The following is a 16,824-nucleotide window of genomic DNA, read 5'->3' as shown; positions in this document are numbered from 1 at the left end:
ATGTCCAGCTTATCATTCATTGTCTGTGGCAGGGCTCTTGGCGTGAGATTTAAGATTTAATCATTGCCATGGCTACCAGGGCCTCCTCTAATATTGTTTCCCAGGAGCTTTATGGTTCTAATGCTTTTATTTGGTCTTTGGTCTGTTTTGAGCTAATTCTTTTGTGTATAGTCAAAGGTCTAACTTCACTCTATTGTGCAAGGGTATGCAGTTGTCATTGTATACATAGAGACAATTCTTTTTCCAGTTAATTGTTGGGCATTTGTCAAAAGCCAATCGGCCATGGCAGTGGAGGCTTGCCTTTGCACCGTCCACTCTACCGGACTTTCCTCATGCTCCCTTAACGTCACGTTGGTTCCTCCTGCTTTGTAGTGTGTCTGGAAACCAATGCGGGGACCCTGAGCCCTGTGACTGCTCTTTTGAGACTGCTTGGGTCCGCATACATTTGCATATGGATTTCATGCTCAGATGGTCAGTTTCTGCAAAGAATCCAGCTTGAGGTTTGGAGAGGGGCTGTTCTGACTGTAGGTCAATCAGGGGAATAGCGATGTGCTAAGAGTGTCACTGGTTGTCTGACCAGTGAATGTGGGATGTCTTTCCAACTACTTTGCGATGATTGCAGTCTTCAGAATACAATCTGTTAAATTTGTTACTGTTCTGTGGGCCATGTCAGAAGCTAGGTCTCACTGTGTTAGAACTCCCTATGTAAACCAAACTAGTCTCAAAATTATAAAGATCCACCTGGCTCTGCCAACCAAGTGTTGGGATAAAAAGCAAAGCCATCATACCTAGTGATTTTATTTTTTCAATGCTATTTTAAATGATGTTTTTCCTTAATTTCATTTTTGAACTGCTTGTTTCTAGTATAAAACAGTTAACTACTGTGCGTTCTTGTAACCTGCAACTTTGATCAGTCAATTTATTAGCTTTAATAGGTGTATGTGTGTGCCTGTGTGTATATGTGTACACATGTGAATACATGCTACATAAGATTTTCTACATACAAGAATATATCATAATTTTACCTTTTAAAAAATATTATGTATTTAATGTATATGAGTACATCATCATGGTCTTCAGACACACCAGAAGAGGGCATCGGATCCCATTACAGATGGTTGTTGAGCCACCATGTGGTTGCTGGGAATTGAACTCAGGACCTCTGGAAGTCAGTATTCTTAACTGCTGAGCCATCTTTCCAGTCCCTATAGTTTTATCTGTTTTTTGTTTTTGTTTTTGTTTTTGTTTTTGTTTTTAATGTGTGTCTTTTAACTTATTTTCTTGCCTAGTTTCTCTGGTTAGAGCCTTTTGGACAGTTGTAGAATAAAAAATAAAGAGCGGGCATGCTTGTCTTATTTTTTATTTAGGCAAAGAAAAGCATATGTATTCTCACCAATAAGTAGCATGTTAGCATGAAGAGGGACTGGGGAGCTCAGAACCCAGGAGACCTGGCCTGGTGCCTTAGCCTCGATTCATAGGCTCCTACTTCCTCCCCAACCTGGGGTTTTGAAGTGATTGTCAAGCGGTTTGCTTGCAAGAGAGGCTCTGTTGTTAGGAGCAAGGTCTGAAGGTTGGGGAGGTCAAGGTGGGCTCTTGACTATAGATGGCAGTAGGGTGGTGTGACTAGAGAAGAGCCTTGAACTGGAAGTGGTAGCTTTGCCTGTGAGTGTCCTGAGCCTGGGAGCCGGCAGCATCCCCAGCTGTCTGTGTCTGACAAGCATTTCTACCCCCCCCCTTACTGACCTCTGAGGGGGAAATGCTAAAAGGAGTACCCATGTCTGGGCCCATGTCCAGTGGTCGTTAAGCGGGCTCCATGGAGGAGAGTCTATTTCAAGAGCACACCAAGTACACAGAAAGAAATTAGGAGAGAAGACAGAGGTTTGTAAGCTATGGGGAAGTGAGGTCGTGTTGGGGACATGTCTGGTGCTGAGCACTGAAACTCCCCACCAGGGGCCTGGTTTGTGGCCAGGGCAGCTCTCACTCTGTAGACCAAGTGGGATGTAAGGAAGTCATTGGTCACCGAATCACTAGATGACGGTTGCCTCTTCTCTGCTTTGCCCAAGGGCACCTGGTTTCTCGGTCCCCCTCAGCACACCCTAACAAAGGCAGAAAGAGCACAGCTGGAGTTTGTGAGCTGTGCCCCCAGGCTTTGTGTAGGCAGGCAGGGGTGTGCTGACCAGAGAGGCCACCGTTCAAGTCCACCTGGGCTAATGTGAGCACTGCCCTGGGAATCTCAAAACCAGACCTACCGCTGACCGTCCACGCTTCCCTAGGTGAGCTGCAACATTCCCGTCTTGACTGTCCATTTGTGCACGGAGCTTGGTTTGCAGTCACAGGGAGAATGCTAAGGGTGTTTGTGTAAGCAGAAAGACTAATAGTTACATTTATCTATAACTTAACTACTACATACGGGCCCTCAATGTGATGGCATTGACTCTGCCCACTGAGGGAGGGGACATCATCCCAGCTTCCGGAACAGAACCCCCAGAGTCAATGAGGTGACTATATCAGTCACCAGGGTCTCTGTCAGTGCTTGACTAGCCCAGGATGGGGACTGTGGGGTCCTGCTGTCAGCACATAGGTCTTCATCATCTTTTAGGTTTCTAGAACCTCAGTTTCTCTAGTATTAAACGTGGAGTAGAGGGCTGGAGAGATGGCTCAGCGGTTAGGAGCACTGGCTGCTCTTCCAGAGGTCCTGAGTTCAATTCCCAGCAACCACATGGTGGCTCACAACCATCTGTAATGGGATCTGATGCCCTCTTCTGGCATGCAGTTGAACATGCTGATAGAGCATTTGTATATATAAAATAAATAAGTAGTATATATAATAATTTTTTTTTTTTAAGTAATGCTCTAAGAGTCAGTCTTTATCCTTTCTCGGCCATGGATTCATCATGAAATCAGGCTCAGGGCAGGTGGCTCACACTAACTTTGTCTTGCTTAATGAAGTTGGGTTCAGGCCCTGTGGAGCCTGTGCCTTTGGCAGTCTGTCCTTCATTGGACTTAGGGCCTCTCACCCTGGGACTGCCCTCCAACTCCCAGTCTTTCTGGCAGAAGACACCCCACTCCTCTTTTGAGGCTCAGGCCGCTGGGGGAGACTGACCACCGGAGGTAACTGTGTTTGATGACAAAGGTAAGCTGTGAGGACCCTGGCTTGCCTGGGCACTGCCCTCCTGGTTACAGTGGCTCTCCTGATTCACCAGCTTTGCCAGCAGGCGCTCTTGCAGCCCGGAGTAAGAGTCAGGGGCATGGCTCTGTTCAGATGAGGAGCTGAGGTGCTGAGTCTAAGGCAGTTCTCCATAGGTGAGTGGAGGGGGCAGGTTCACCTCCATAGGTGTGGACTGGGGCGGACTCCCTATCTGGGGTCTACAGACACACAAGGCAGGGGTTTAGAAGCTGGCCAAGGGGGTCCTGGGGCATTGCAGCTAGGCAGACAGAAGTTCAATGTCCTGGCTCAGCCATATGCAATCAGGGTGGTTCACTCCACCCTTGCCTTCAGTTCTTACCCAAGATGGGGAGTATCTAGGGCTATTTCTCACATGCTCGACCTGCACTGGGTGGGCGCTTTTGATGGAGCCGTCTGTGTTAGTGATCCCCATTTCCTTGGACCAGAGCCTTTAGGGAGTTCTACACATGGCCTTTAGGGGTGCCCACTCAGGGATGGGGCCGCCATAGCTGTAGGAACTCCCTTGCAGTTGTAGTGGAAAGCCATGGAGAGTCAGCGGATTGTTGTTAATATGGGTAAATGGGTCTCTGGGGGGCAAAGTGACACAAGGTCCTTGGGACTCCTCTTCTGCCTCCTCTGTTACTCACCTGGCTCAGGTGACTGGTCCCAAGGGTAGTGCAGCCAAGTTGAGCAGCAAAGGTGCAGCTGCCAGGGATATAGGGGGCTGGAGGCTAGCCCAGCTGCCTCCAGGGCCCTGAAGGCTGACCTGCAGTCCCTGGCCATTTACTTCAGAGGGCTTTGCTCTTTGAAAATCTGAGATTTGCCCCAGCCCCACCATCTGGGGCCCCAGTCTGCTTGAGGGTCTCCCAGTATAGCCTTCTCTCTCTCTGTGGTTCCTTGCAGGGCTTTGGGGTTGAAGTCAGGGACCCTAGGCTCCTGTGTTTAAAGGCTTGCCTTCTGGGAAGAGGTTGGCAGGCCTTTCCCTAGTCTGGCTCTTATTCGATGTGGACTTTTGTCATTGGCAAGTTAATTCAAAGAGGCATTTATTCATGGGATTAATAATATACCTGTTTATTTATGACCTAGTTGTGACTCTGATTAATAAAAGCTAGTGGGAAAGGCCTATCCAAGAAGCCGATGACCAGACTCACATTTAGCTTTCCCACAGTGTATGAAGCATCAGGCAGAGTATTAAAGAAATATAATATTTTACTGATAGACCTGTCCTTTAAAAGGAACTTGGTTTGGGGTGTCATCATTTTGGTGTGAATCATGTAAGGGTTGGCTGTTTGCTGTTTAATACATTTTAGTGTCAAGAGACGCACTCAGCTGGCTTTCTGCCTACGCATATTGTGTAGTCTGGATTTTTAAGCGACATTAACAGAATAGTTTGTGTAGAGAAACCTCAAGTTGTTGCCTCCCCAGCTGTGCCATGAGTGTATCTGCATATACTCTGGGTATTGTCAGAGGCAGTGGATTTGTGAGCTGTCTGGAACTAAAAATTAGAATAAAATCATTTTCTTGTATTAAAAAAAACCTAAGAGGCATTTATTAACGACCGACTGTATACTAGGCTGTATGGAACCAATGTGACAATGACAGGATGGTGACTGAGCAAGGGTGAACTTAGCCCCAGTCCCTCTCCCACAAGGCCTCAGCTAAGCTAGCTAGGCGTCTTCAACCTGGAGCTGTCTGCTGCTTTGCTGTTTCTCTAAAATAAGTCTCCACGGCTGGGAGTCTAGCTCTGCACACGTTCCTAAGCAGGATGCAGTCGCCCCAGGCCCAGGGCCCCTGGGAATGAATGGAAGGCTTTGGCTGATGGGGACTGGCAGCTCTCTCCTAGTTCCTGTTCTGTTTGCATTTCCCCCAGAGACAGGACCACTTAGAAACCTATAAATGCCTGGCAGGGCCCATGGCCCAGGCGAGTATATAAATCGGGACTTGTAAAAGCCTAATGGTCCCCTCTGGACAGGCGAGAGAGGCGCGTGCCAGAAGTCCTCAGGCGGGTCGGGGGCTCAAATCCCGAGCTGTCATGTAGACTGACAGGATAGGGTGAGGCAGGGGGGCTGCTGTGGACTTACACTGAATGTTAACATCAGCCAAGTGGCCTCAGATAGTGACTGCCTTGGGCCTCAGTCTTTTTCTCTGCAAAGTAGGTCACAACACTTAGCATACCCAATGGCCTAGAGCTGCATGTGACATTGGGGGTCAGCAGGCATGGGGTGTTTTGGGTGTTTTAGAGTTCTAATGTACTGGCTGTGGTGGGGTGGGCTCTTCATGGCTGACCAGGCTAATTGGAACAAGCTCTGTAAAACAGGCTGGCTTCAAACTCACAGATATCCACCTACCTCTGCCTCCCAAGTGCTGAGATTAAAGGCGTGCACCACCATATCCTGGTTGATATTCTTTTTTTTTTTTTTTTTTTTTTTTTTTTTTTTTTTTGGTTTTTTGAGACAGGGTTTCTCTGTATAGCCCTGGCTGTCCTGGAACTCACTTGGTAGACCAGGCTGGCCTCGAACTCAGAAATCCGCCTGCCTCTGCCTCCCGAGTGCTGGGATTAAAGGCGTGCGCCACCACGCCCGGCCTGGTTGATATTCTTTATGGTCCTACTGTGTGTGAGATTCTGTAGGAGCTAGTCATTGTCATTGTTCTCCTCTTCTCCCCCCTCCCTCTTCCTCCTCCTCCTCCTCCTCTTTCCTCTTCCCTTTTTTCCTTGGGGTTTGTCTTCTAGCAGAACTTTACCTTGTCAAACCCTACCCTATCCTGTCCAGCAGAGGGAGCTCCTGAGGTATAAGAAGCTCTCACTTCATTTCCTACTTTCCATGAGGGTTGTTTGGACAGGGGAAGTGGGAAGAGGCCAGCAGTGAGGGGTGTCTCAGGAACTGCCCTCTGCTTGGATTTCTTGTGGTACAGTAGGTGGGGCCCTCTGCCGGATGGTGTGGGTCCTGCGGTAACTCATGGATCCCCAAAGACCATCAAGAATCCTTGGGGGACAGGTACCAGTCTTGGGGGATCCCTGGGCCTGGCCATAGGGCTAGAGGGTCAGAATGCACAACATCCCAGAGATGCTGGTCCGGCTGAGGAGTCAGTGAATGAAGCCCTGCCCCAAGGCCTCTTCCCCCAACTGTCCTGAGTATGGCTTAGTCACAGAAAGATGATTTCAAACACTGTTATGTCAGGTCAAAGAAAAAAAAAATGGAGGAAAGGAATGAGACAATAGGGTGAACTGGAGGAGGTAGACTCAAGGCAGCAAGAAGGGAGGAGGGAGGCATAGGTCAGCATGGCAGCAGGAGACAGTGGGGGCCCTGGAGGGAGGAGAGGATGTGTGGAAGAGAGGAAGGAGAAGAGGAGGGGGCAGGGCTCCTAGGAAGTCCAGGTAGTGGTAGCGGTGGGGGACAACTTCAGCTGGTCACCTACACAGTCAGGTCTGGGTTGTCCTGGCATTGGACAGACTCACCTCCATTGGGCAAAAGATGCCTCCCCCTCACACACACCACACAGGGCCTCTGAGCTGTGGCCTGTCCTCCCATGACCTTCCAGCCTACCCTGGGTGACAATGACAGTCCCATCTCCCCACCACTTAGGGTCATGATGTCCCTGGGAGTGGTGACAAGGTAGCTCCCAGGCTCCTTGGTCTGAAGGACAGAGCTGAGCAGTGACCAGGATGCCTTGCTTGGTTGAGGAAGGGATCAAAGATGTCTTGGAGATATGGAGAGCCTCCTGTGCTGTGCTCATGCTGAGCCTCTGAGGATTACTGGAATGAATGGGCGGGATGGGGAGGTGGAATCCCAACAACCGTAGCAGTCCCGAGCCCTTGGTGCCCCGTGGAGCTCTGCTTGGTACCTCCATAGCTTGCCTGTCTTCTCCGGTCTGCTTCTAACAGCCTTTGTCTCCTCCTCCTCTGCTCTCTGGAACTAAATGAAATCCAACTGCCAGCACTCTGTGTGTTCCCTGTGTGCTCGGGGCTCAGCCCTTCTCATTATTAATAGAAATATGTCCTCATTGTACAGCTTAATTCTGCTTATCTGGACTGGATTAAGAGCCTACAATGACATGCAGTATTGACTCCTGAGCATCCCTGCTAAAGGAAATTTGCCACAGCCTAATTAGTTCCATAAAAAGTAGGGGAGGGGAGGGGTGGGCAGGGCACCCTGGGTGGGAGTCAGGGGCCCTTTGTGCTGTGTGATTTAGGTTGGTTTTTCCTCACTGAGGCCTGGACTGGGCCTACACTAGGAGGCTAGGGCTGAGGCAGATGTGGGAGGCAGGGAACCCTGAGTTCAAGGGCCCAGCGGCACCCTGGGTGTGGAGCACAGTGTGGCTGCATCACATGGGCGCGTGACTGTACCTTCTCTGTTCCTCAGTCTACACAAGGGGACAAGTGGCTCTCTTACGCAAGGACAACTGTGATGAAAGATGTTGTTGCAATCATGGGGGAAGGCAGCCATAAGTTCATCTCATGTTAGAAAGACAACCAGGAGCTGCCACCAATCCAGGAGTGTGGGATGGATGAAGACTGCGTAGACAACTGCAAGACGACTGCAGGGGCCCCGGTGTGACCCTGTGAACCATGCTGGTGTTCATTGGCTACGACACCATAGGGCCCCAGACTCCCTGAACAGCGGAACATAGAACAGCAACGTCTTCTCAGCTTTGGGAAGGACTCACATATTGGGGTAACTGAGGTGTCTCTAGATGACAGAGAAGGCCCGAGTATGCCATCTAGCATGGCTGGGTGACCAAGGAGCCTCAGTTTCCCTTCTGAAGAAGGGGGTCACCGAGCTCTTCCCCTCTCACCTCTGCTGTGCAGACTGAGCTGGGTCTATATCTTGGTGGCTGCTGCTCAGCGGGGAGAAGACCCTCCCCAGAGCATTTCTGAAGCCGGGGAGAGCTGGTACAGAGGGGGTGAGGAGGGAACTTAGCCCTCTCAGTCTCCTACCGAGTGGGATGCCTGCCTTCGTCTTTTCCTCGGGTGACAATGACATGAAGCCCACTACTAGGCACTCCCTGCAGACTAGATGGGGTCTGTTGTCTGGGCTGGACACAGAGACAGGAGATTTAGGCAGGCCATGGTGTTCTCAGAACTGGCCTTCTCTATAGGCTGGGGCAACGTGTGGGTGTGGGTTCCCCTGGGCTCAGTGTTCTCTGCACTCAGATAGTCTGTGGGGTGCCTTTTACCTCTTGCTTTACAAGGCTGTTGGGTCCCATGGTGTCCTTGACTTGCATGGTGTCCTTGACTGTCTATACAGCAGAGCCAAAGCTGACTGAAGGCAGAAAGTAAGAAGGCTGGCTCCATGATCTCCTCTCTCTCCCTCCCTCCCCCCCCTCTCTTTCTCTCTCCCAGTCTGTGTATGTATGGTGCGTATGTATGTATGTATGTATTTGTCTGTCTCTGAGTACCTCTCAGACTCTCTGTACCTCTGCCCTGGGACTATCTCCGCCTAGCTTGCTGCCTTGGGACTGGCCTGGGGTCTGTAAGGACCACTGTATAGGATCGGAGAAGAGGGTTTCCATCACCATAGCTGTACCCAGAGCCTCTTGGGCACAGGGCTCTTCATTGCATTCCCCTCAGATCTTCTGGGTCTCAAAGTAGAACCAAGCCTTCATGTCTAGTTTCCAGTTTTTAATGTTTTTCTTGTAAAACCAAAAATATAAAACTTGCAGGGTGGCGGAAAAGAGGTCCTGTACATTGTATATACACGAGGTCTGTGATTTGAGAACCTTAGGGAGAGAGAGGAAGACACAGCCACGGGGCTGTCAGAGGGCCACAGCTCCTGGCAGGCAGCTCTGAGACCAGACAGCCCTCCAGGTAGGGAAGTGCCCTGTGGTGTGGCCTTGTTGCCCTGTGTGGGAAGCACCAGCAGATGGCAGGTAGGTGAAGTAGCGTCAGGAGCCAGGCAGGCAGGGAGAGCAGCGCTCCTTCCTTCAGGTGTCAGTGTAGATGGATGGGATGTGACTCAGACAGTGGTCAAAGGCCCCATTGGGGAAGAAGCCACAGTCCTCAGGACCACTGGGTACCAGGTCTTCAGCTGGCTGTGGCTGCAGCGCTGGGGGACACGGCGTTTCTGCCAGGGTCTCGTAGCCTGTGCACAGAGAGCAGGGGGTCAGAGGGGGCAGTGCCAGAGGCTGGCATGTGGCCCATCTGAGGCCTCTCCTGTTATGTTCCTTTTATGGGGCTTAGAGATGGGGGTGCTGATGATCTGGGTGGAGAGGAGACATGGGGGCCTTGCACTCCAAAGGGGCCAGGGAAGCTGGGAAGACAGGCAGACTGGCTTGGCATATCCTTCCCCAGTATTTGACTGTGGTATAGACGGAAAGAGAGGGAGGGAATGAGGAGAGACAGAGGTGGGGGGAAAGGATGGAGAGGGTTTGGGAGAAGGAACTCAGCTGCCTATTCTTCCAGGTCCCCCCACCAGACTGAAGATGCCTCGAGGGGAGGGAGCATTACTGAAACCTAGTAAGTGATCGTTAAGACCAATTAAGTTAACTTCACAGCAGTTCTGTGACTTGGGGCTCACTATCTTTATGGTGAAAAGGTAGGCTCAGAGAGGGGCAGATGTCTAAGGTCACACTGCTAGCAAGTAGGGGGCTGGCACTTAAATGCAAGTCCACTTGGCCCTAGGGACACCTGGCTTTTCTGGAAGACATGCTGCTCCCAGAGTGAGGTTACTGCTCAGGATTTTTGCCTTGAGGCAGAGACCTGAGAGGATCATCCTAGCTAATGTCTAGTCCCTGAGCTGCTGTCATGATTTTATGTGGCTTTGGTAAGCCGGTCTCAGTCTCCTATATCTATGAAATGGGTATGGGGTGAACTGTCCTGAAGCCTTTTGGCCCACATATTTGTTCAGCCTGGGACTATTAACATTTTTATGGGCAGTGGCTAGCTAGCTGTGAGGCAGTCAAATAACAGTTGGAATAGGTGCTGGGGACAGACGGGAAGAGGCCCCTCTCCATTCTAATGTCAGACTGCTAAGTTAATAAATCCCCCCTGGGTTGGGGCTGGGAACACAGGATGGTGACAATGAACAGTACAGGCACAGAGTGGGTAACTAATCACAGAGGTGGCCTGCACATAGCCCTGTTATGTATGTATGTAGCTCATAACTACCCACAGATGTATGTTCATTGTACTCAAACACAGCTCCATGTACATACAAGCACAGCAACCTGAAGCAGCTCCACATGTGCATGTATGTTCATGTATGTATGTCTGTAGAGTTAAGATGTGAGTCTCAGGGTAGGTAACGATGTGAGAGAGGTATGTGAACGTCAGTACAACATAAGAATACACGCATGTGCCATGGGCACTCCTCAAAATGCCTGGGACCACCTGGGCCAGCCCTACATGCTTACAGATGTGCTCCACAAAATGGCAAGGGAGAACACAGACACAGAGGATGTATGTGCACACATAGCAAAGCCCCCAGTGATGATGGAGCCACAGGTCTGTGTTTACTGGTGGCCTCCCTGCCTGGCCCCATGTCCAGTGTCCTTGGTCCTCTGTCCCCCACTGTGCTGCTCACAGGCTACTCAAGAGCCCTCCATAGGGCCTCAGCTTCCCCTTGGTCTGAGCCTTAGGATCTTCACTAGATCTGGACCCTGGGGCTGACTTGGGTAATTCAGAAGCTGTCCCGAGTTCTGCTCTGCCTGCTGGATAGAGCCTGATTCCAGCTCTGGGCAGCATGCAGCCCTCCCTGTCCAGAGCACCTCTGCACCCAGCAGGGTTAGAGCATCAGGTTTCCTATCCCTACACTCTCAGTTCCCTGGTCCTGCATGGAACAGGCATGCCCCAGGCCCTACCCCTTCCTGCTTCTCTTCCTACAGCAGGGATCAGCTGTATCTGCAGGGCCCAAGGCTGTGCTGAGCCAGAACTCAGCATGTACTTGATTAACACTCAGTATGAAACACCATTTGGATCATTGTCTAATTTAGAGAATCTAGGGACTGAAAGAATTTAGATACAGCTGGGCAAAGGTATGGCAGGAACACAGTCAGTCATTCTAGCTCAGGGAGACCGGGCTTCTTCAAGCTTCTGCTTCTATCTCTACGTGGGGCCGTTAGACATGAGATAGTGGACAAAGTCCCAACAGGGCCAGCCTTGGTAGTGTTCAGGGAAGGGAGGTCTTGGGAAGCTTACCCGGTGCAGATAAAGGTGTGCTGAGGCTGGAGTAGGTGTTGGGTCGCAAGGGGTTGAAACCGTGGGCATCACCCACCAGTCCATCCCTGGAGGCTGCTGGCTCAGTGGCCCGGTAGCAGTCAGCATAGGGGAAGCAGTTCTGGATGGAATGGAAACTGCCTTGGTAGCCTGCAAGAGGAGGCAGGGATGGCGGTGACAGACAGAAGCACCCGGGGCATCGGGGGATCAGCCAGCCCCCTTGTTGTCCCTGTCCAGGCATCGAGGGTGTGAATGAGAAAGCACAGGAAAGGTAAAGGCCTGCTAAAGTCTGTGGCCGATGCTGGAGACCCCCAAGGGGGATGGTTGGCCTTCTCCCAAATCTACCACACTCACCCAGTCTTCCTCTAACCAGCATGCCTCTCCTACTGTCATTAAGGCAGGAGCCCAATATGGTCCTTGGAACCCAACCTGCCTCCCCTAGACCCTGTGTCAGTCCTCTGGGTCACAAGGGGTTGAATGCAGCTTACCTTGGGGGCTGGGCAGAGGTGGTGGGCTTTGGAATGATGGGTAGGTAGGCTTGCTGGGGATCGTGGAGAATGACTGTCCCCCTGGAGACTGACTCTGGGAGGCTGGTGGTAGTGGTGGGGGACCAAGCCCCTTCAGTGGGCTGACCATGGGTGAAAGGAGACCAGGCCCCAGGCTGGAAAGAACAGAGTACCATATGACTTCAGGACAGAGGTACAACAGGTGCCTCAGCACCTGCACTAATTTACAATGCCATGACCGTGTCTGTGAGCCTCCTGCTATAGCTATAGTTTAGCTGAGAATTCAGCATTCAGGTCTGCCAGTAAACAAGGAACAGAGACGTCTATGGCCTTGGAAATCCATAGACCAGAGTTTAAACTTTGGGCAGCTTCCATCAGACACAGACCTTGTGGGATGTTGGGAGCCTCAGTTTTCCTGCAGGGTGCTGTGTTCACCTGACATGCTGCAACCACCACTATCTATCGTGGGTGAAATATCATTCACCCCTGATGGCGACCAGAGTGGCCACTGTGTGCCACTCTGGCATTCTGGATGAGGGGTAGAACAGACCATCTGAAGCCTGATTCCCTAGGTCCCTTTTTAGACCAGGAAACCAAAGTTCAGAGAGGATGCACAGGCTTTCTGTCCGCATGGTCACAAGGCATTGGCCTCACAGGTTTTGATGAGAGTATAATCAAAACTATGTAAGCGAAAGACCCAGCACAATGTGCACACGCCCTCATTGATCAGTGCCGCAATGCGGAAGGAAAAGTAGCTGGAGCACCTGACATGCGGGCTGGCATCTCACTCTGCTGTGCAGTGTACTTCAGAGAGCCTCTCCTGCCTTCCTGCTGTGTGTCTCCTATGGCATAGCTCCTATGATGGGAGGGTTACAGCCTACATTCAAGGTAACCTAAGGGATCCAAGCTCAAGCCTGTGCTCTTTGGAAACTTTTGTGAGCTAAAACTTCAGTCTTGCTGGGCGTGGTGGCGCACACCTTTAATCCCAGCACTTGGGAGGCAGAGGCAGGCAGATTTCTGAGTTCAAGGCCAGCCTGGTCTACAAAGTGAGTTTCAGAACAGCCAGGGCTATACAGAGAAACATGGTCTTGAAAAAACAAAACAAAACAAAACAAACCCAAAAAAACAAAAAACTTCAGTCTCAAGAGAGATGCAGGGTGCCTTGAATGTAGCCATGTTGAAGGCGTGCTGCCTGACTTTACTGCAGATCCTACAAGCCGGCCTCCCAACTCAGATCTCCATCCTAACCTGACTTCTACCTATAGGGACTCTCTGAACCCATGCTCAGGCTTGTAGCCTGGCAGTGCATGTATGTACCGCAGAGGGGGTGAAAGCAGGAGACAGGTGCCCAAGACTTCAGGTTGACTTGTGGCATTTCCTAGACCAGCTACATTAACGGTTTTCAACCTGTGGGTCACGACTCCAAGGGGTTGCATATCAGATATTTACATTATAATTCATAGCAGAAGCAAAATTACAGTTTGGAGGTAGCAACAAGATAATTTTATGATGATGGGGGGGGTCACCACAACATGAAGAACTGTATTAAAGGGTCGCAGCACTAGGAAGGTTGAGAACCGCTGGTCTATAAAATAAAGCAGACAGTAAATTCAGGACCATGGCTCTAGGCTACCTTGTCAGGCAAGGCACATTATCCTCATCCTCCTACTAGAAGTTAGATGCATGGGGCAGAAAGGTCAGTGCCCACTCTGAAGGAAGCAGGACTGAGTGGCAGAGACAGGAGATCTCGGGACACACTAGAGGTGCCTCCTCTTCCTTCAGCCCTGGCAGCCTGTCTCTACAGGCTTGCCAACACACTGCCATCTTCCACCCACTTGAGATGCCACTGTGTCTGAAGGTCAGGAGCCAAGTCCTCATTGTCTCTCTGGATTTAACCTTCCCAATTGTTAATGTTTCCATACCATGGGGGACAGGTTATCCCTCTGTCCACTGCCATCTGTGAAGGCTGGGCCACATTCTCCTAGCCGGTATCAGTCAGGCCAAGACACAGTAGATACGAAGTTCTTTCCTTCAGAACTGTGGGGTGTCTGACTTGCCCCCTTCTCATTGGAGTCTCCAAAACCCAGCTGTGCCTTGCAGGGAGGGCCAGCCATGGCCTTCTACATAACCAGAGCCCACAAAGGGGGCCTGACATGTGGCAAACAATGGCCAACGTCCACAAACAGGTTCTTTTTGAGACAGGGTCTTACTGTTTAGCCCAGGCTGCCCTTAAACTCACCATCCTCCTGCCTCAGTACTCCCAGTGCTTATTTTCAGGTGTATGGCCAACATGCCCTGCCACAAAGTAGCTTTCTAAACCCCACGGATGAAGTGCAATGCAGAAGCAAGCACGGGTCTGGGGGAAGCGTGTGCAACTTCAAGGTTTATTTTCTCTGTCCAGACCTGCCATGAATTCTCCTCTGCCACCTTCACAGACAGTAAAATCAAACGGAACGCAACCGCACGCAGCCGGCACAGGCTGGTCTGCCTCACCCCAATGGCAAGAAAGTCACCGGGAGCCAGGTACCTCGCTGAAGCCAGACAAGTAACTCCAGAAACACGTGCTTGAGCTTCAGTTGAAGCCTATATAAGTTACCTTGGACCTGGATGGTAGCCCCAGGGCTCCATGCCTTCCTTGTGCAAGGCTGGGAAAGAAACCCACCAAATTTGGTGTCTCCTCTGAGCCAGGGTAAATACATTTGGTCATGAAGTCAGGCCCTCTTAGCATATTTTTGAGTGAATCAGATAATTCTGTCAAGCTATTTAAACGTCCCAGCAAACCGCTGGGGAGCCCCAAGTGGCCAGTCCCTGTTGATTTTGGCAAGCTGGGGAAGCCGAAGGCCTTCCCACCCATTTCTCCTCTGGGGCTGAAAAAGAAACCCATTCAGGCGAGCCCCAGGCTGTGTCAGCCGAGAGGCCCTCCTCTCCAGCAGGCATCCGGAACCCGGGCGCCTGGCGGCTGGGGACAGCTCTCGCCACTCTGCAGGCCAGGGGCGGGCGGGTGGGCTCGGGTCCTGTCTTGTCATCACTCTGCCTCTCCCTGTAGGCATTCCTGATGGGTACTTATGCCGGCGGCAGGCGGGTGATGAATGAGGCCAAGCAACCGGCCCAGGCCCTACAATGGCCTTGGCTTTAATGCCTTAGTTGAGGCTGGCCACTGGCTAAGCAGGTGGCCTGAGATGGGGACAGAAAGGGCAGGGGAGACTAGGGAGGGGACCCAGGTGACACAAGCAATGCCAGGCAGGGTGGGTGGTCCTCACCACCTTCCTGGAGAAAGGCCTTTTAATGCCTTTTACGGAGGAAGAGGATCAGGGAGAGCCCAAGAAGTCGGGTTCCCTCACCTAGCCAGGATCAAGTCTGTGCCATGACTGCTATCAGGGTTCTCTCCCCATCTGTTCAGCCTTACCTCAGGCTGCCATATCTTATCCCAAGCCCTTCACCACCCCTCAGCATGCCGTTGGCCTGGTCTAACCTTTAGGATACCTCTATTATTAGCCTTATGTCTAGTTCTGGGGGGCCTCTCTCCAGCTCAGGATTCCACATCACAGTTCCTCTTCATCCTAGCATATCTCAGCTCTCACCATGCCTGCCTTTGTCCCTGCCGCTCTTCCCCATACCTGCCCACCAGATGGACCCTGGAACCTGGCTTAGCCCTACGCCTATAGGCAGCCCATCTGGCCCACTGGCTTCCTTCCTGGGCCTCCGCAGCCCTTCCTGCTCCTCCCCCATATGGCTGAACTGTGCCGCCTGTCCAGTATCTCCTCACAAAGCCAGCAGTGGCCCAGCACTGGGGCCAGGGAGCTGCTCACAGGGATCAGGAAAGAACAGATGAATGAATGGCCAGAGGACCCAGGGAGGAGCAGCAAGCCACAGATGTGGTAAATAAAGCCAGACTGATCCTAGGTGTACAGCGGTCAAGACTATGCAGCCTTCGGGAGGGAGGGCAAGGAAGGAGGAAGTTGATGGGTAACAAATTCAAGCAAGTCACTATTGGTGATAAACAAAAGTGGGGGTGGGGTGGGGACTGGGACTCCCTCTGATCATGTAAGAGGATGGCAGCAGGTTCCCAGATCCAGCAATAGGGCAAGGAACACACTGAATACAGTGGCGCCGTGGAAGGCTCTGAGGGTTCCAATGGGACCCAGGTTAGCCTCTCTATGGAAAGTCTGGTCTCAAATGTCCAGAGAATCAGGGAGATGCTGAGGGGTACTCCTGAGAGCCTGGTGGCAGCAGATGTTTCTAAGAGGCTTCTGCAGGGAGGGAGGATGTGGGCAGCTAGAAGAATGGGTACGAATACATTTGCCTCCGGTGGTAGGGGCATCCCTGGGAGGCACCAACATCTTACACAGAAGGTGGTACAGAGCACAGGCCCCAGTCAGTGATGCATAAATGTAGCCTGCTGTCGCCAGTCACAACAGATTGTGTGCGGCTCACCTGCCTGTCCACCTCCCACGCGAGTGCTTAGGTGTGGCCCCTTGAGGACTGGCTTGTCATACATACCCATCCCTGGTGCTCTCAGCTGTGGGCAGAGGGGACAGGTGGTGGTGGGAACCAGTGGGGACCTCCAGCGGGTGGTGCCTGGAAGGGACATCGTGGGAGGGGGACAGGATACCTGAAGCAAGCCCGTTTTGTGGGGTGACGGAGCCAGGATACACACCTGCAAAGAACCAAACACCGGTTATTTGGGCTTTGGCTACTCGCTAGGGCAGAGCATCTCAGGAGCCATGACTCTGCTTATGGAGAGAATGACAAGAGGGACCCTCCACCAGGAGTGGTGATGGTATCACTCTGGCTCAGACTGTGGCTGACAGAGGTCAGGGTACTCTAATGACAGAGATAATGAGAGGCAGAGGGGACTGTCAGAGACATGGTGTGGGAAACTTGGAGTGAGCTGCTTCAAATCTCCATGGAGCTATCGTGGAAAAGCAAGGATGGCTCTGTAACCCCAGAAGCAGGTGGGGCCTTAAAATGGAGAGGGCTTGGTAGACCCTGACAGTGGG

General features: G+C 51.6%; 1 protein-coding gene across 1 annotated transcript in view; it reads right to left on the bottom strand.

Annotated features, from left to right (window-relative positions):
- Positions 1-8,773: 8,773 nt before the first annotated feature.
- Glis1 (GLIS family zinc finger 1) overlaps positions 8,774-16,824 on the bottom strand; it is a 190,908-nt gene continuing 182,857 nt past the window's right edge. The window contains exons 7-10 of the mRNA XM_029475863.1: positions 16,325-16,481; positions 11,807-11,979; positions 11,301-11,468; positions 8,774-9,246 (exon numbers count right to left, since the gene is read on the bottom strand). Of these exons, the coding sequence (XP_029331723.1) occupies positions 9,089-9,246; positions 11,301-11,468; positions 11,807-11,979; positions 16,325-16,481 (656 nt within the window). The 3' untranslated portion in view covers positions 8,774-9,088. The remainder of the gene's footprint in view (positions 9,247-11,300; positions 11,469-11,806; positions 11,980-16,324; positions 16,482-16,824) is intronic.

Source organism: Mus caroli, chromosome 4 (genome assembly GCF_900094665.2).
Source record: "Mus caroli chromosome 4, CAROLI_EIJ_v1.1, whole genome shotgun sequence".
NCBI lineage: Eukaryota > Metazoa > Chordata > Mammalia > Rodentia > Muridae > Mus > Mus caroli.
This window is presented reverse-complemented; position numbering and strand designations above follow the sequence as displayed.